A 15,725-nucleotide genomic window follows, 5' to 3' on the forward strand; every position below is an offset into this window, starting at 1 on the left:
CTAGGTGGTGTGTCGTTCCGGTTTTTCAATGTTTTGACAGTTCCATGTTCACCTCGTGCAAGCTGTTTTCACGTTGTATAAACAATGAACATATCCGTCATTTCGTACGAAAAAAAAATCGAGAGAAAAGTGTGTTCTTATGTGCAGAAAAATCTAAAGAGTGTAGACCCTCTCATGAAAGCAGTGAAAGAGAATGTTAATTATCTCACTGCGGGATGTATGACTCACCATCAGCCTGTACGAGGACAATGAGAACGGCACAGTCAGTTCTCTACAGTAACCCGTTTCTCACATCCCTCCATCGCAAAGAACAGTGAAAAGGTTCGCTTTGTTAATTATTACTGTGCTCTTAATGCTCTGGCTCGTCAGCTGGCAACTGGCGAATTCGATTGATCGCACACGTCGCAACGCCCGTCCTTTAAATGTGCGCATTTCAGGAGAGTGACCGTTGTCTTTTGTTATCTTTCCAGTATTTTAACTGATTGTTGTTGTGCGGAGGAGAACATCTCCTCGTAGGTGGTTCTATTCTCACCACCGACGCTACTGTAGCTATGTAATTTCACACTTTCCGATGCAGCCAGACGAATGTTACCTGCCAATGAACTGCACAGCCGCGTGCCACATTAGGAATAAAATAACAGAAATTAATTAATTCATTATTTTTATGTAGGCTATGCATTTAAGCGTTAAAATGTTGACAACAATATGACTGCAAAAGACTGCACATTTCAACAATAACACGTATAATATGCAACCACCTGTAACCGATATGTGTTAACGTGGGAAAACATGGTTATTTTATGTATATTACATAAACATTTATTTTAAAAATGTTTCGTAGGATAGATACTGTATCTGAGGTCTGTCTGGGCATATTTAAAGTCAAAAGTATACTGCATTGGTCAGGTCTATTTATTCCGCAAATCAGATACACTAAGGAGCTGATTAAGAACAAACAGAACAGATAAAGCGTCTGATCCTCGGGATCTTGAAATGTCAGAAGTCACGCGCGACCACTGAGGATGAAGAGGAAAGTTTCCCCTGTACTTCGGCTTTTCATTGTTGTCTTCGCTGTTGCTGAGCTGATCTGGCGGGGTTGGTCGGAGGCGGCGCTTGGGTGATTTATAAGCACGAGGTGCGAGCGCATTCGCTCGCGCTGAAGTCCGTATTCGGATTGCAGCCTACCGCAGCCGCGCAGTGAGGTGGAGCTTTGCGCTTCAAACTAGAAACCCTTGCTTGCAGTGCCGCCGCGAAACAGTCACTTCTTTCAACTGCGAGTACAGTGCGCGACACCAGCAGTGGTGCGTTAGGAAAAGTGTTCACGTGCGTTTTTCTTTAGGACCTCGCGTTGGTCTGAAGTTTTATACTACCACTATAACATAAGGGATTCTGTTAATTATACTAAAAGGCAGTTTTTAATTTCCGATAGAACAACCGTTTTCAACTTTCCGTCTCAGCGACGAATGGTACAGTTACATAACACTTTGCCTCGGGAAGTTATGCGTACAGTTTGAATTGGAAGCTTGCCAAGAACAGGTGGGCATATGTTGCGCTGCTCGTTAAGTATATTGACTTAGCCGTTGGGATTCATACCGAGAATACTTTGCTTCAGATGTCCGTTGCTGACAGAACTGATTGCATTTCGGCTCGCGCAGGGCGACCTGCTGGCCATTGTTTTTCTCAGATCCACGCACTATCGCAGAAGTAAACTGTACGGAGTCGTAAGGTACTGTAATCGGGATGCCTGCAGCGGACAGAGAGATGGTCATTGACGGTACTCGGCTTTTTGGGTTCAAACCGACAGCCTGTGTGGCGGAGAACGTAGCACCGCCGCCCCTGAATGGCTCCACGTCGGGGGACAAACTTCGCAATTTTTACCACACCAAGAGGGTTGGGAATTATCTGATTGGAAGGAAGCTTGGAGAGGGCTCCTTCGCCAAAGTTCGCGAGGGTCTGCACGCAATGACCGGGGAAAAGGTACGTCTGTGCTCGATCTGCATGCTATACGTGGGGGAGAAACTGGCTTTTTTAGTGTTTTTCGTGTTGAGCATCTTTCCGCCAGTGTCCTTGGTAGCGCTTGTGGAGCAAGCAAGTAAAAGTTGTTACAGATAAAACAATAACTATGTTATTTGTGCAGTTTGATTTAGAACCTCTATATTAACATTCATGCATATATATTTTTTTTTCTCTTGTGACTTTTTGATAGCCTACTTCTAAGTGGGTGTGTGAAGCTGAAGAATACAGTTCATTTGTATGATTTCCTCGTTTGTTATTAGTCATTTCCGTAACTTTGAAACAGACGTCATTCCCAGTATTTCACCACCTTTTATTGTAAAATTAGTAGGAAATTTTAAATTTAAAGGGTGTTGACCAGAAGCAACTTGTTTGTGGTGAGGACAACGCAATCCTCGATTAGTCACTCCTTCCTGGACTATTAGGTAACAGTAAGACAATCGGGAGATTATTGAGTCGTCTGAATTAATAACAGATTGCCCCAGAGAGAAAGTGACTGACGTAAATCAGGATAGTAATCGAGAGACTTCTTAATGAAAGCATATTACGCTGCATTGATGAAACTGTAATGCGCATTAATTACTCCCGAGACTGAGTTACTGCAGGTCAATATTTGAGTTTCTAGGAGGATTGTTACTCTTCCTACTGTCCTGTGTACCGAGGACACAGGGGCTCCTTCGCTGGAAATGTAAGACAACAGACACTCCCTGATCACACACGCCAGGAGTCGCAGACACGCTGCATTTATTCATGGTCCGCGTGCGCGTGGCGCACAGATATTGACCTCCGCAGAAATCTTCTAACGAGGAGCGAGAACCGCCAGCAGTTGCCTCTGCTCCCATTGGTCGAGGGCGCAGTTTGATCCGGTCTGCTATTGGCCGCCGCCTGTCTGCTATTGTGCGGAGGATCCGTGGCTCCATTCATTAGCATATGGGAAAACAAGCACTTGTGTTTTTTGTTTTTTTCTTTTTCTTTTTGTGTGTGTGTGTGTGACCTGGAATTCCTATTTAGCATATGAAGGATTAACCCCCCCCCCCCCTTAACACAGACATCAGTGTCACCACCGCCACGACCGTTAAAAAAGGGAAAGGCTCCCTATTGCTAGGGAGAAGGTAGACACACTTCTCAGGATGATGCAAACCCCAGAAATCAGAAAGCGCCTCATTGTCATGTTTTTAGTCTTTCTCGCTCTCTCTCCCTCCCTCTCTCTCTCCCTCTCTCTCTCTCTCTCTCGCTCATGCTCAGCACAGATAGGTTTAACCTGACATCACATCACCAGGAACAGGGGGAGTGGGGGGAGGGGGTTGTAGTAAGGGCTTCGTTGCGGGGGGCGGCGGGGGGGTGGGGGTGGGTGAGGGGGTAGCACTTGCTCCTGGGGTCTGTGAACACGGCTAACCCAGTTTTCGCCTCAGCCTCTTTGTCTGAGGGGCGAAGATAAACACGGCTTCAGTCAGATGGAACCCCCACCCCTCCCCACTTTCGCGGAGCCCCCCCCCCCACGCACCCCCTCCCTGTACCCCCTTTTCCATTGACTGTTGACTGAGGCAGGAAAAACAGAGATGTCTGTACTGACAGCTAAGGGTGCCAGGATGTGAGATTGGTATCTGTGGTGACTCCTGACTAGGGAGGGGCTGGGGGGTGGGGTGGGGGGGGGGTCTCGTCTGTTGCCCCCTCCCCCTAAAAAAAAAAGACTATTGGTTAATGTAACCGATGCAATTATTTGCTCAACTGGAGGTGCATGGCTATTTGCCCGCTGACCTCCATACAGACAGCGATGAAGAATGCTGTCTAGGAAGGGGTGGATCTCAACCAAGGTGGCTCAGACAAAGCCGTAGACTAATTAATGGTGCTCTTCAGACCACCTTTACAGGCTGGGCGAGAGATACTCAATATCACAGGCTGGAACTGCACCTTCAAATCTCTCCCATAAATCAGTTTTTTTTTTTTTTTTTTTTTAAATTAGATTTTTGGCTAAGTCAAAGTAAAATAATAAAAAATATATTCAAATTTATTCGCATGGCAGTCTCTTGGGCACACGTCAGAGAGCGGACAGCGCTGACACAGTGCAGTCGTGCCAGTTTTTCTTTTTTTCTTTTTTTTTTTTGAGCCCGGAGAAGTGGGAACGTCGCCAGGAGCCGACGGGAGCGGAATTCTTAATGGCGTGGATCTGAGACAAAGAGATGACCTCACGGAGCGTGTCACAGTCGCACATCCTCGACTGCGCAGGGGCGTTTAGTCAAAGTCCATGAGCCTCTTTAAATAATAATAATAATAATAATAATAATAATAATAATAACAATGATGATGATGTCAACAATAATAATAATAATGATTATTATTTCAATAATGATAATAATGGTGATGATGATGATGACAATAATAATAATATTAATAATTATGATGGTGATGTCAATAATAATAATAATAATAATAATAATAATATTGATAATGGCAGAAGAGAGACTGGGGCCTCCTTTCTGGGTGATTTGCGGGTGATTTGCGGGTGATTTGCGGGTGATTGGGATTCTTACATTTGGCGCTGAGACCTCCCTTTATAGCGTGTGACAAATGGGCTGCACTAACAGGCCATTTGGGGATTTCACTGGCTGTGAAGGCAGTTTGCTTCAGAATGCTCAAGCACACACAACACACACACACACCACACACATACACACACTCACACACCCTTCATCCCCCCCCCCCCCCCCCCCCCCCCCGGTGTTAACGGTCTCCCCTTGCCCAGCTGCCTGCTGGGCGCTTCTCAGAGCAACTGTGAAACGAGGGGCCGGGAGCTTAACCTTCACCAGGGGGGGTCCAGCGTGTCCTCCTCACCTGTTCCTCTCGGCCAGGCTGTGAACACACACACCTCTGAGCACGGAGAGTTTTCAATCAATCAGCAGCAAATTCTTGTAGCATTTACTTTTTCAATATGAATAAAAGTTAAGAAATAATTAATTAAAAAAAATTAAACAGCCAGGCTACATATTGGTATTACTACACCACCTCAGCGCTTGCATTGCAGTTGGGACAGCATATTACCATAAACCCAGCCCTCGACTGTCTAGACTCATTTTTCATTCTCCCTCTCCATCCCTCTCTCCCCCTCCCCCACCTGCTGTCTCCCTCTCTCTCCCCCTCCCTCCCTCCCTCCCTTCCTCCCTCCCTCCCTCCCTCCCTCCTCTCCCTCTCGCAGGTGGCGGTGAAGGTGATCGACAAGCGGAAGGCCAAGAAGGACTCGTACGTGACGAAGAACCTGCGGCGGGAGGGCCAGATCCAGCAGATGATCCGGCACCCCAACATCACGCAGCTGCTGGACGTGCTGGAGACGGAGAACAGCTACTACCTGGTGATGGAGCTGTGCCCCGGGGGCAACCTGATGAGCCGCATCTACGAGCGCAAGCGCCTGGAGGAGCGCGAGGCCCAGAAGTACGTCCGCCAGCTGGTCATGGCCGTGGAGCACCTGCACCGGGCGGGCGTGGTCCACAGGTGAGTCCCTCTCTCTCTCTCTCTATCCCTCTCTGTGTGTCTGTCTGTCTCTCTCTCTCTGTCTCTCTGTCCTCTCTGTCCCTCTGTGTGTCTGCCTCGCTCTCTCTTTCTGTGCGTCTCTGTCTGTTTCTTTCTCTCCTTCTCTATCTGTTCCACTCTCTCCCTCTCTCTCCCTCTCGGTCCCTTTCTCCTTCTGTCTGTCTCTTTCTCTGTGTCTGTCTGCCTCTGTCTCTCTCCTTTTCTCTCTGTCCCTATCTGTGTGTCTGTCTCTCTCGCCCCTCCCTCTCTCTCTGTCTGTCTCTGTTTGTCTCTCTCTCTCCGTCTTTCTATTCGATTCAATTTCAAAGTGCTTTATTGGCATGGCAAATATTGGCTCTTGTATTTCCAAAGTAGAGGTCATAAAATAAAACTATGTGCCATATAGATTATGCTAGATAGGTTATAGATCAAACTTTCTTTGTCTCTCTCTCTCCTCTCTCTGTCCAGCTGTCTCTCTCTCTGTCTCTCGCGCTTTCTCCATGTATCTCTATCTCTCTCCGTCTGTTCCTATTTCTCTCTTTCCCTCAGACACGCCTACACGCGTGAATGCCCTCATGCATTCCTGCATAGACAAGACACGTACTGCAGTAGCGTTCCTGCAGGTGCAACTCAAACGCGTGCCTCGTGTGAGGCGCCAGTTGTAGCCCACAGTATCGCCTGCACTTTCCAGTGAACGGGGGCGCGTCTATGGCTGCTCTGTCTTACTGGGGCGTGGGGAGGGGGGGCGGCGGCGGGGGGGGGGGGGGGGGGAGCGATTTCCCGGTAGAGGGATGAGTCACCGGACTCCGGTGGGGGCTCGCTCAGTATTCCAGGGCTGGTCCGGACAGTCTGGCTCCTGTGACCCCCCATGACAGGACATAATGTGCGCTTTGTGCCGTGTCCTAAAAAAAAAAATAAAAAAAAACTGTTCCTGAATTTCGCTCTGCTTAATTTGGGAAATGGACGGCTCGGCATTAATCGGGCCCCCCTCTTCTAAGGACGCCAGCAGTCACCGCTTCTGAGGACGCTGTTGTCTAGAATGTTCCGGCCTAAAAATTGAACTGAAATTTAAATGAACGTACATAAGAATTTATTCTTAACTGCTGATACTCATTGGCCAAGATTATCACCTGATGTGCAGTAATAAAAGCTTGTGATTTGCTACTGCTGGAGAATTATGAAGGCTTTGCGGTTAAAAAAATTGAAATGAGTTAGCAGGAGCCTAGCTAAGGGCTTGTAAATGAGTCTGTTGTCTTAAGTGAGGGCTTAAGTGTTCAATCTTTACTGGATTAAATTAACCGTAAACTGAATGTTTCTTTGCAGAGACCTGAAGATCGAAAACCTTCTGCTGGACGAAAACGACAACATCAAGCTGATAGGTAATTCAGCCGCGTAAAAAAATACACCCGCACTATACTGTCCTATTCACAACACTCGGTTCTTGGCGTTGGTGTGTGAGGATTTCCCTTAAATTGAGGTCATATATCAATAAAATATATATTTATGATTTCCTCATTTGTTATTAGTCATTTCCGTAAGTTCGAAACAGACGTCATTCCCAGTGTTTCACCACCTTTTATTGTACAATTAGTAGGAAATTTTAAATTTAAAGGGTGTTGACCGGAAGCGACCTGTTTGTGACGAGGACAACGCAATCCTCGATTAGTCACTCCTTCCTGGACTATTGGGTAACAGTAAGACAATCGGTTTGTTAAGATAATTTAAACAGTGAGGATCCCCCGTGATAATTAGCCTCGGACTGGAACTCACGGCTGTCACTGGAGTCCGTTATCTGCGACGGCAGAGGGGGAGACGCGTTTGCACATGTGGTGGAGTTTTAAGTGCGGGCGGGCGAGTGCCTCATGAATGCTAAATGACCTCTCGCCTTCGCGCCAAGCAATCAGCGCGGATAACGGCCTCATTCGCGGGCCGGCGTCGAGTGTGGCGAACGGGTTTCGCCGTTTAACCGAAGCGCTTCAGCCCCCCCGCTGGGGAATTCTGGGATAGGGGTGTGACGCCCCCCCACCACCCCCTCTCTCAAATGCCCTCGTTTACCCAGCTCTCTCCCCTCCTGTCCCTTCACTCCCACCCCACCCTCCCCCCTCCCTTTCCAGACTTTGGCCTGAGCAACTGCGCGGGGATTCTGGGATACTCGGACCCGTTCAGCACGCAGTGCGGAAGCCCCGCCTACGCGGCGCCCGAGCTCCTGTCCCGGAAGAAGTACGGGCCCAAGGTGGACGTGTGGTCCGTGTGAGTGTCCCCCCGTTCACATTACGTCACATTTCATTTAGCGGACGCTTTTATCCAAAGCGACGTACGAAAAGTGCATATCATGGTCATTACAACGACTACAAAACACACAGGTTCGAAAAGGCACAGTACTCATATCGTACAGCTATTTATAGCCAAGAACACAGTTCAGTTCACGCTGTGAACATTATTCTGACCAAACTTATGCCAAGTGAAGCTAAGGGGGAAACACAAGCTACAGTATTAGGACAAAATTTACAAATGACAGTAAGTGCTGGAATGGGGGTACATGTAACATGAGCCCCCCGTTTACCCCGAGGGCTAGCCCGACGGCGTAGCGTAGCCTAGCGTAGCACGACGCTAAAGGAGCGACGTTAGCGACTCCTTAAAGGTTAACGCTGCCTGTCGTACCCCTGAGCAAGTCACTCAACCCGAACTGATTCAGCGCATTAATATACAGGCGTACGTGTGGCTCGTACTGTATGTGAAGAATGGAGGACGTGTGGGTGGCCCCGGGGGTGGAGGGTAAAGATAAATTCCGAAATGCAATGCGCTATCAATCTGCGTACGTGTTTTCGTTTCAAGTTGCGGTTCATGACTATTCAGTGCTTGCTTGTTTTTTTTTTGTTTTTTTTTGGTTGACATCACCTGCAATCAGCTCTGCTGCCTTGCTGTTTAACTCAAACTGCACTGATCCAGCGAGACACAAGTAGAAATTCTGGTTTAGGTCAAATTGGTTCAGACATCAGGCGATGCAAGAAACTGAAATAGAGGTTGCGCGCTTGTTACATAATGTATTTTAAGAAACGCCAACAATTTTCACGTGGGCTTTCTAGAAATGAAGGTTTAACATTTCGATTGATAATGTGGTTCTTCTTGTGAAGTGGTGTGCTGTCCTGCTCTGGCGAGGTCTAACCTGGGCCTTTCTTGCTCTCTTGTGTTCGTATGTGCGTGCATGTGTGTGTGTGTGTGTGTGTACAGAGGGGTGAACATGTACGCCATGCTGACGGGCACTCTTCCCTTCACCGTGGAGCCCTTCAGTCTCCGCGCCCTGCACCAGAAGATGGTGGACAAGGAGATGAACCCTCTGCCCTCTCACCTGTCTCCAGGTACACGCCCCCACACACCTGTTCCCTCCGCAGCGCCAGAGTTCTCCTCGGGTGCACGCCTGCCCGTACACGCTGTTCTGGAACCTTCCGAATGTGTGCGCACTGCGCATCAACCGCGCGGCTTCAAAAACTTAAGGGTCTGTTTACGACCTCGTCTCTGTCAAACATAAAAAAAGTCCAGGTGGAGCCCAAGGGTCATCATAAGCGTCATAAGTTTCATGAAAATCCATCCTCTGTGTGTTCAGTTTGTTTAAAATCCACCCTGTTTCGTAGCTCCGGTCCAAATTTCCAGGAGAAAATCAGATTACATTACAGGCATTTAACAGACGCTCTTATCCTGAGCGACTTGCACAACTTTTTACATCCATTTCTATGGCTGGATACATACTAAAGCAATGCAGGTTAAGTACCTTGCTCAAGGGTGCAACGGCAGTGTCCTACCCAGGGATCGAACCTATGACCTTTAGGCTGTAAGACCAGTTCCTTACCCATTATACCACACTGCCGCCCATTGAAGAAGCATTTGGGCGAAATGTTTTAATCCATCTGCTCTTCTGCATCCCGTCTGTCTCTCGGGAGTCATCGTTTGAACTAAACCGTCGGAACGCTTCGAGCCACAGTCGTTCCTCCAGCAACGGAGCTTATCGCACTGCGACACGTTAACAGGAACCGCAGAAAAAAAGGCCACCAACGGATTGGCAGTCGTTCGAAGGCTTATGTAACCGCTCGTAAAATCTCTGGGTTTCATGAGCTCGGTTGATTTTGACCTCCAGCAGACGTCTGCATTCCTTCGTGTTCTGCATCGGGCCGTTTGCTGCAAAACGTGTCTCGCAATAGTTTACGTTTCAAACTGATTTTTTTTGTGTGTGTCGGTTATTCAAATTAAAAACTGTTTAATATTCTGTATCAGTGTACTTTTTTTCTTCTTCTGCTCGTTTGTATAATTAATGAGCGATCAGGACGCGAGTCAGCGGGAACCGGTTCTAAAAAAGTGAACGTGTTGTCGGTGAGCGATGACTGAATGTTCTGTACCGTAGAGTAAAATTTCTCAGTTATATATACTAAATAACAATAGCAGGAATAACCAGTTTTGTACACTTTTTTTTAATTCTCCACTGTCACACAGGCAGTAAAATAAGAAAATAAGCACGTCTGGAAAACTGTCGGAATCTTTGTCAGCCTTGTTCTTCGCGTGTTATGCAAATATAGTCATGCTATGTAGCCCTGAGGCTGAATGGCACTTTAATTTAGGCAAACGCCGTTGTCTCGTTGAGTGATAAGGCAGGCTTTGCGTGCGTCTGTGCGTGCGCGTATTCTTGTATGACAGAAATCAGTACAAGCTCCCCTTCAGGCAAAGTTTGTCTTCCCTAACCAGTGCAGCTATCCAGTGGTGTGTCACAGGTCCTAGTGATTAATCGCGTTCCTTCACCGGTGGCAAATTTTCTATATTGCAGCTAAGAACTGCCGTCACAAGAACCGCGTCACGTCCTGTTTCCTGGTTCGCCCGCTCCTCACGTACCCGGCCCTCGAAATAACGAATCAGGGCTTCTGAGGCCAAAGCTTCGAGTCGTTTTCAGAGATTGTGTGTTCGGATTACGCTCTTCGACATCAGCCTGGAAGCAAAGCCGAATCTGCGGCTAAAGAGGCGAATTGCCCATTCCTGTCTCTTTCGTTAGCGGATTGCCAACTTACTGTTAAAGTGTGAGCTTGTGTGTGTGTGTGTGTGTGTGTGTGTGTGTTTTGGTACGCTTCCTATGCAAACAAGTTCATCTGTAACAGGCTGGTGTTAGTTGCCCATTTTTATTGTTTTTTTTTTTGTTTGTTTGGTTTTTTTCTTTTGTATGTGTGTAATAGCTTCATTTGTTTGGTGTGTTTGGTCCACAGATGCTGTCAATCTGGTGAAGAAGCTTCTGGAGCCCGACCCCATCAAGCGGCCCAACATCCACCAAGTGATGTCCGACCCCTGGCTGAACCTGGGGAACCCCCAGACGGGAGCGCCCTACCTGAACAGGTAAGTAGTTCGCTGCTGATGACACATGATAGACCCACCCCGTTTTGGGGTTCATCATCTCCAGCCCCGTTGTGAAAGAGTGAACAGGTATCCCCCACGCAATGCACTTGTGCTAGCCTGAATTAGCAGGGGGAAGGAGTTTTTGGACGCCCCCCCCCCCCAACCTGGACCCTGTCTCACCATCTCCGCCCCCCCCCCCCCTTCCCTTGCAGAATCCACATAGAGGAGATAAACCACATGGTGCTCCTGCACATGACGGAGAAGATGAGCTACAAGCACAGCGAGGTCCTGAGCGCCGTGCTGACCAACCGGGCCAGCCACACCCTGGCCGTCTACTTCCTGCTCAACAACAAGATGAGGCGGCTGTCCAAGGAGTACAGGGTGAGTGACAGGCCCCAGTACTAAGAGCTGTACCTGAGCTGCAGTCACACCTGGGTCAATTACTTCACCTGAAATCGTTCAGCTCTTTAAACTCTAACAGAGTACACGTGAGTCCAAGTGTAAGAGTTCATTTTACTGTGCACCAATATCCTGCGTAATTACTGACTTTTTAAAAATGGCCGATATTCTGAACACAACTCTTCTTTCGGATCATAATTACGTACTTGTTTTGGTTAGTAAAGTTTTTAGTAAGTTTTTTTTGTTTTAAGTTTCTTAGGGGCCTGTGGGAGTGTTTTAATATTTGACTGGCCTCCAGAGAGTTCAAAGTATTTGAAATTTATTTTAAATGTATGCATATGTTTGGTACCGGGCCCAGGGCTCTACAATGCTCCCATTTTAGGAGCATTTGCTCCTGAAAATTGACGTGTTAACTATAAAAATAATTTAGGAGTACATCTCCTTACTGGGATGCATTAGTGTGCTTCTAAATTGTTCAACATCAAAGCACAGTGCTAGCATGTTAGCATAGACCCCAGCCCAGGCCTAGCTCAGGTAGCTGTCCCATCGCTTGGGAGTTAGTCTTGGGAGTTCGCAAACTCTATAAGCTAAAAAAAAAAAAATCTCGCAGGCCAGGTCTAGCAGTTCTGCAGTTTAGAGTGTATCTGTGGGGGCTTTATCTCCTGCAGCTCATGGTCCATTAAAAAAAAAAAAAACTAAAAAAGATTTTGAGCATTGAGCTGTGAAACAAAACAAAGCCTTTAGACAGACCGATGCCATTTTTCCCGCCCCCTCAATGTGCAGGAGAAGGAGGAGGTGCTGGAGAAGGAGAAGAAGAACGAGCTGTTCCAAACGCACTGGAGGAAGCCCATCGAGAAGATCACCATCCCCCCGAAACAGACGCCCATCTACCTGGCCCTCAGCAAGGCCCCATCCAAGGACAAGAAGCAGAAAATAGGTCAGTGACCAGGTCGTGTGCAGAAACACACTCTCTCTCTCACACACACACACACACACACACAAATACAATCGCACTTCCTCACACACGTGTGGGCTCACGCACGTTCTCTCAGAATAACGGTCAGAGATTTTATTTCATCCACAACAACCTACTTACAAAGCAACACAGACACTTATCAAGCATGTTACCGTTGTTGACACGGGACAGCATGAATAGCTTTCCGTCTCTAACCAGGCTAGCGCTAAGATAAGAGCACGAGCAGAAATGGCGGCTCGTTAACGAGACGAGCGGCTTGCCGTTTGGTGCTTTTGTGTCTCATTGGCTCCGGGGTGACTGATCGCGACCCGCCCTAAAATGCTACACCTGTCAGCGGAGGTCCGAGAGCCCATTGTTCATGAGCGGCCCACCCCTGACCGCGGGCCTTCGGTACCGCGGCGTACCCGTCTACAGGGCGGCCTGTCGCGAAACGGTCCCGTCCTCCAGGGCCTCGGCGGGGCGGAGTCACCCTGTGGGGGGGATACTGTGGTTCACGCTGACCCACTTTAGGTTATGACATAATATACTTTCACAAAAATGTTGGAAAGTAAGGAATTATGCAACGGGTCTTACGCAACCCTTTTTTTTGGTCAGAAATGGTGGAAAGACCAGTTTGGCCTACACCTCTCATTGTGTTGTTCCACATGAAGACATGAGATAGTAGTCATCAGTAACGCTGAAATCCGTTGTTAAGATGACATAATGGGGGCGGGCTCAAACAGAAGGGTCAAAGGTCATCCATTGTTCAGAATTCCAGATGGATGCATTAGATATCGTATGGCCGTTGTTGTGAACAAAATGGTTTATGACATCACAGGGCCCTTCCGGAACAGGCGGGTGAACGGCTCCCCTCTGTCCCCTGTTGCCCCCAGGTCTGCTGCGCTCCCTGGCGGGGGGCAAGGACTCCGGCCTGGGTCCTGGGGGGAGCGTGGCCTCGTCCTCGCTGGAGTACCTGGAGATCCACCCGCTCTTCACCCGCACGCCGCAGCCAATCAGACGGCTGGGGACGCAGCCGCCGCCAATGCCGCCACGCGAGCAGGGCCTCCACGACATGGACGTGCCCGCCCTGGCTCCGCCCCCAGCGCCCGCCCCCTCGCCCGCTAGCCTGGGCTCCCACTCGTGGGACTCGTTCTGCGGGGAGCCCGTGGAGAAGCCGCCGTCGCCCTGGTACAAGCTGACCAACGGCGCGCTCTCCCCGCCCCGCCACATCTCCGCCTTCCAGCCCGACAGCTCCTACCTGAAGAAGGCCACCATCCCCAGCCCGCCCGTGCTCGTCGCCCCCGCCGCCCAGCCCAGGAAGGCCCCCCCCAAATCCGACTGGACCAGCTCGTCGGACTCCAGCGGCAGCCCCCCCAGCGGCGGCATGGCGGACCCGGAGAGCCCCCAGCACCGGAGCAGGTTCCCCTCCATGGGCATGGGCCAGATCCTCAAGAAGAAGATCCCCCAGCTGGGGTTCAAGTCGGGCCCCTCCCTGGAGATGGACACCCCCGGGGGCCTGCCCCCGTACCACATGCAGACCCTGCTCTGCGCGTCAGGGGCCCTCAAGACCCTCTGCTGATGCATTGTGGGAGAATCTAGAAAGTAGACTGAAAAGCAGAGTGCCGTGTCCACTCGGACCGGTCGCTCGTCGTCCTCCGAAACTCTCCTCTTTTGAGGCAAGACAGGGTAACGTCCCGTGCCCATTCTCTCCTTTTCGGTCCCCCTGATGTGAACCATCAGAAGATTTTTAAAAAGACACTATGGGAGTGACCGCACTTTAGTCTTAGATGCATTGTGCGCACGCTGACGCCTGGCACATTGACAGCGTCGGTCTACACGACTCTTGCTCTCCACGGCTTGTAATATGTATTCAGGGATACTAGTTTTTACACAAAATTGTCCTCGTCCCTCTGAAATAGATGCTGCATGCCACCGGTGACCGGGAACGCGGTTAGCGGACTTCCTCCACGTGACATCACCGACCCCGAATGCCTGGGCAGTCCTTTCTCGAGGCCCCATTTCGGGAAGTGTCACGTGTGTTATTATCCTCCTCGCGATATAGCGGACTACTGTGCTTGTGTGACCGTTTGTGAATCGTGTCTTCTGTTGTCTCGGTATGGGTCAGGACCGTCGAACTTTTCTTACTCCTCTTTTTAAGAACGAAAGGTGTCTGATCTCTGCAGAAAGCAACGAATGGATTGTCTTGTTTTTTTTTTGTTTTTTTTTGGATCTGACTGTTAAAGGATGGGCTGTTCTGCCTAGCAGATGTGTCTGCCCACGGTTTATAGCTTCCATCACGAACCCTACTGGGAAACTGCTGTGTATCGATCGTTATGTGCACCTGTGTGTAAGCAGTACTTTTCTTCTCTTACCGAAAGACGGAACTGCAAACTACTCGACAAATGCTGTACGAACATTTGAAAAGCCTTAACACTATCTCATATGACACAGCCTCTCCAAGGTGAACAAAGTATTTAAGTATGACTGTAACTCCGTAAAGCCCTCAAAATCACCTGAACACATCCAGCATAGTAATAATAGAATTCTTTGCAATATGTATTATGCAATACTTAAGTTAGAAATGTCTTCACATAGAATATTGCCAAAAAAAAATCTGGTTCTGTGATTTGAATATACATGTTGATACAGTAGTTAAGTTTTCTTTTCTGAAGGATGAATGAATTTACTGTGAAGGGTCTCATGGTGATTTGGGTTTTTGAAAAATGTTAATTCCTGCAGTGGTGGTAGTTTTATGATAGTAAAAATGTGTTTTTCCATCTTTCAGCTGCTTTATATCCACAAAGGGTATTTACGACTGAGATTGAATTTCTTTGTCAGACTTTATATACCAACCGTGCATGCAAAGAGGTTAGACTTTAATATCAACTAACAGTTGTTAGATTAATTGATTTAACATTTTCTGTGTAACTTTTGTTCACATGAGAAAAATGGGTTTTTTTTTTTTTTAAGAAAAGCTTTTGTAATGAATTACTATGTGTGAGTGTAAAAGTATTTTTTACTCTGTAAATAATATTTAAAATATTTATATTACAAATGAATTTAGAGTTGCCTGGCCTTTATTTTTGTCCGACTTGCATTATTTATAACAGAACTGACATTAAAAATGACCATCAGTTACACTCCCTAGTCCTACACCAAAAACTCTGGCAAGGAGCAGACCTTCAGACTGCAGTTGGACCTTTACAGTGCAGTGCACGGTTAATTCAGATTGCCATTTATCTGTCCAGGATTATGGCAACTGAATCGGCTGAAGTCCTTAATGCCTTTGTTTGTAAAACTGTTTGCCATGATGGCTGGTATTCAAAATTGCTCTTCTGCAAGTGGTCAGGTGACACATGACTGACAGATCCCACTCCGCCTCACTGGCTCACAGCCACGTCCACGTGGTCACTTACCCGGTCCTTCACTGCATAGAAGAGATGTTCCGAGTTGGCTTTGTCCCGTTGAAAAACAGAGACTGCTC

General features: G+C 48.2%; 1 protein-coding gene across 1 annotated transcript; it reads left to right on the plus strand.

The window, feature by feature from the left end:
• The first annotated feature begins 1,159 nt into the window (after positions 1-1,159).
• hunk (hormonally up-regulated Neu-associated kinase) lies at positions 1,160-15,204 on the plus strand. The gene is made up of 9 exons (XM_064352647.1): positions 1,160-1,977; positions 5,207-5,499; positions 6,841-6,896; positions 7,632-7,767; positions 8,749-8,876; positions 10,761-10,887; positions 11,100-11,268; positions 12,070-12,223; positions 13,135-15,204. The coding sequence occupies exons 1-9, from the start codon at positions 1,741-1,743 to the stop codon at positions 13,818-13,820; spliced, it is 1,986 nt and encodes a 661-aa protein (XP_064208717.1). The 5' UTR covers positions 1,160-1,740; the 3' UTR covers positions 13,821-15,204.
• The last annotated feature ends 521 nt before the right edge of the window (positions 15,205-15,725 follow it).

This window comes from Anguilla rostrata, chromosome 9, assembly GCF_018555375.3.
Source record: "Anguilla rostrata isolate EN2019 chromosome 9, ASM1855537v3, whole genome shotgun sequence".
Lineage (NCBI taxonomy): Eukaryota > Metazoa > Chordata > Actinopteri > Anguilliformes > Anguillidae > Anguilla > Anguilla rostrata.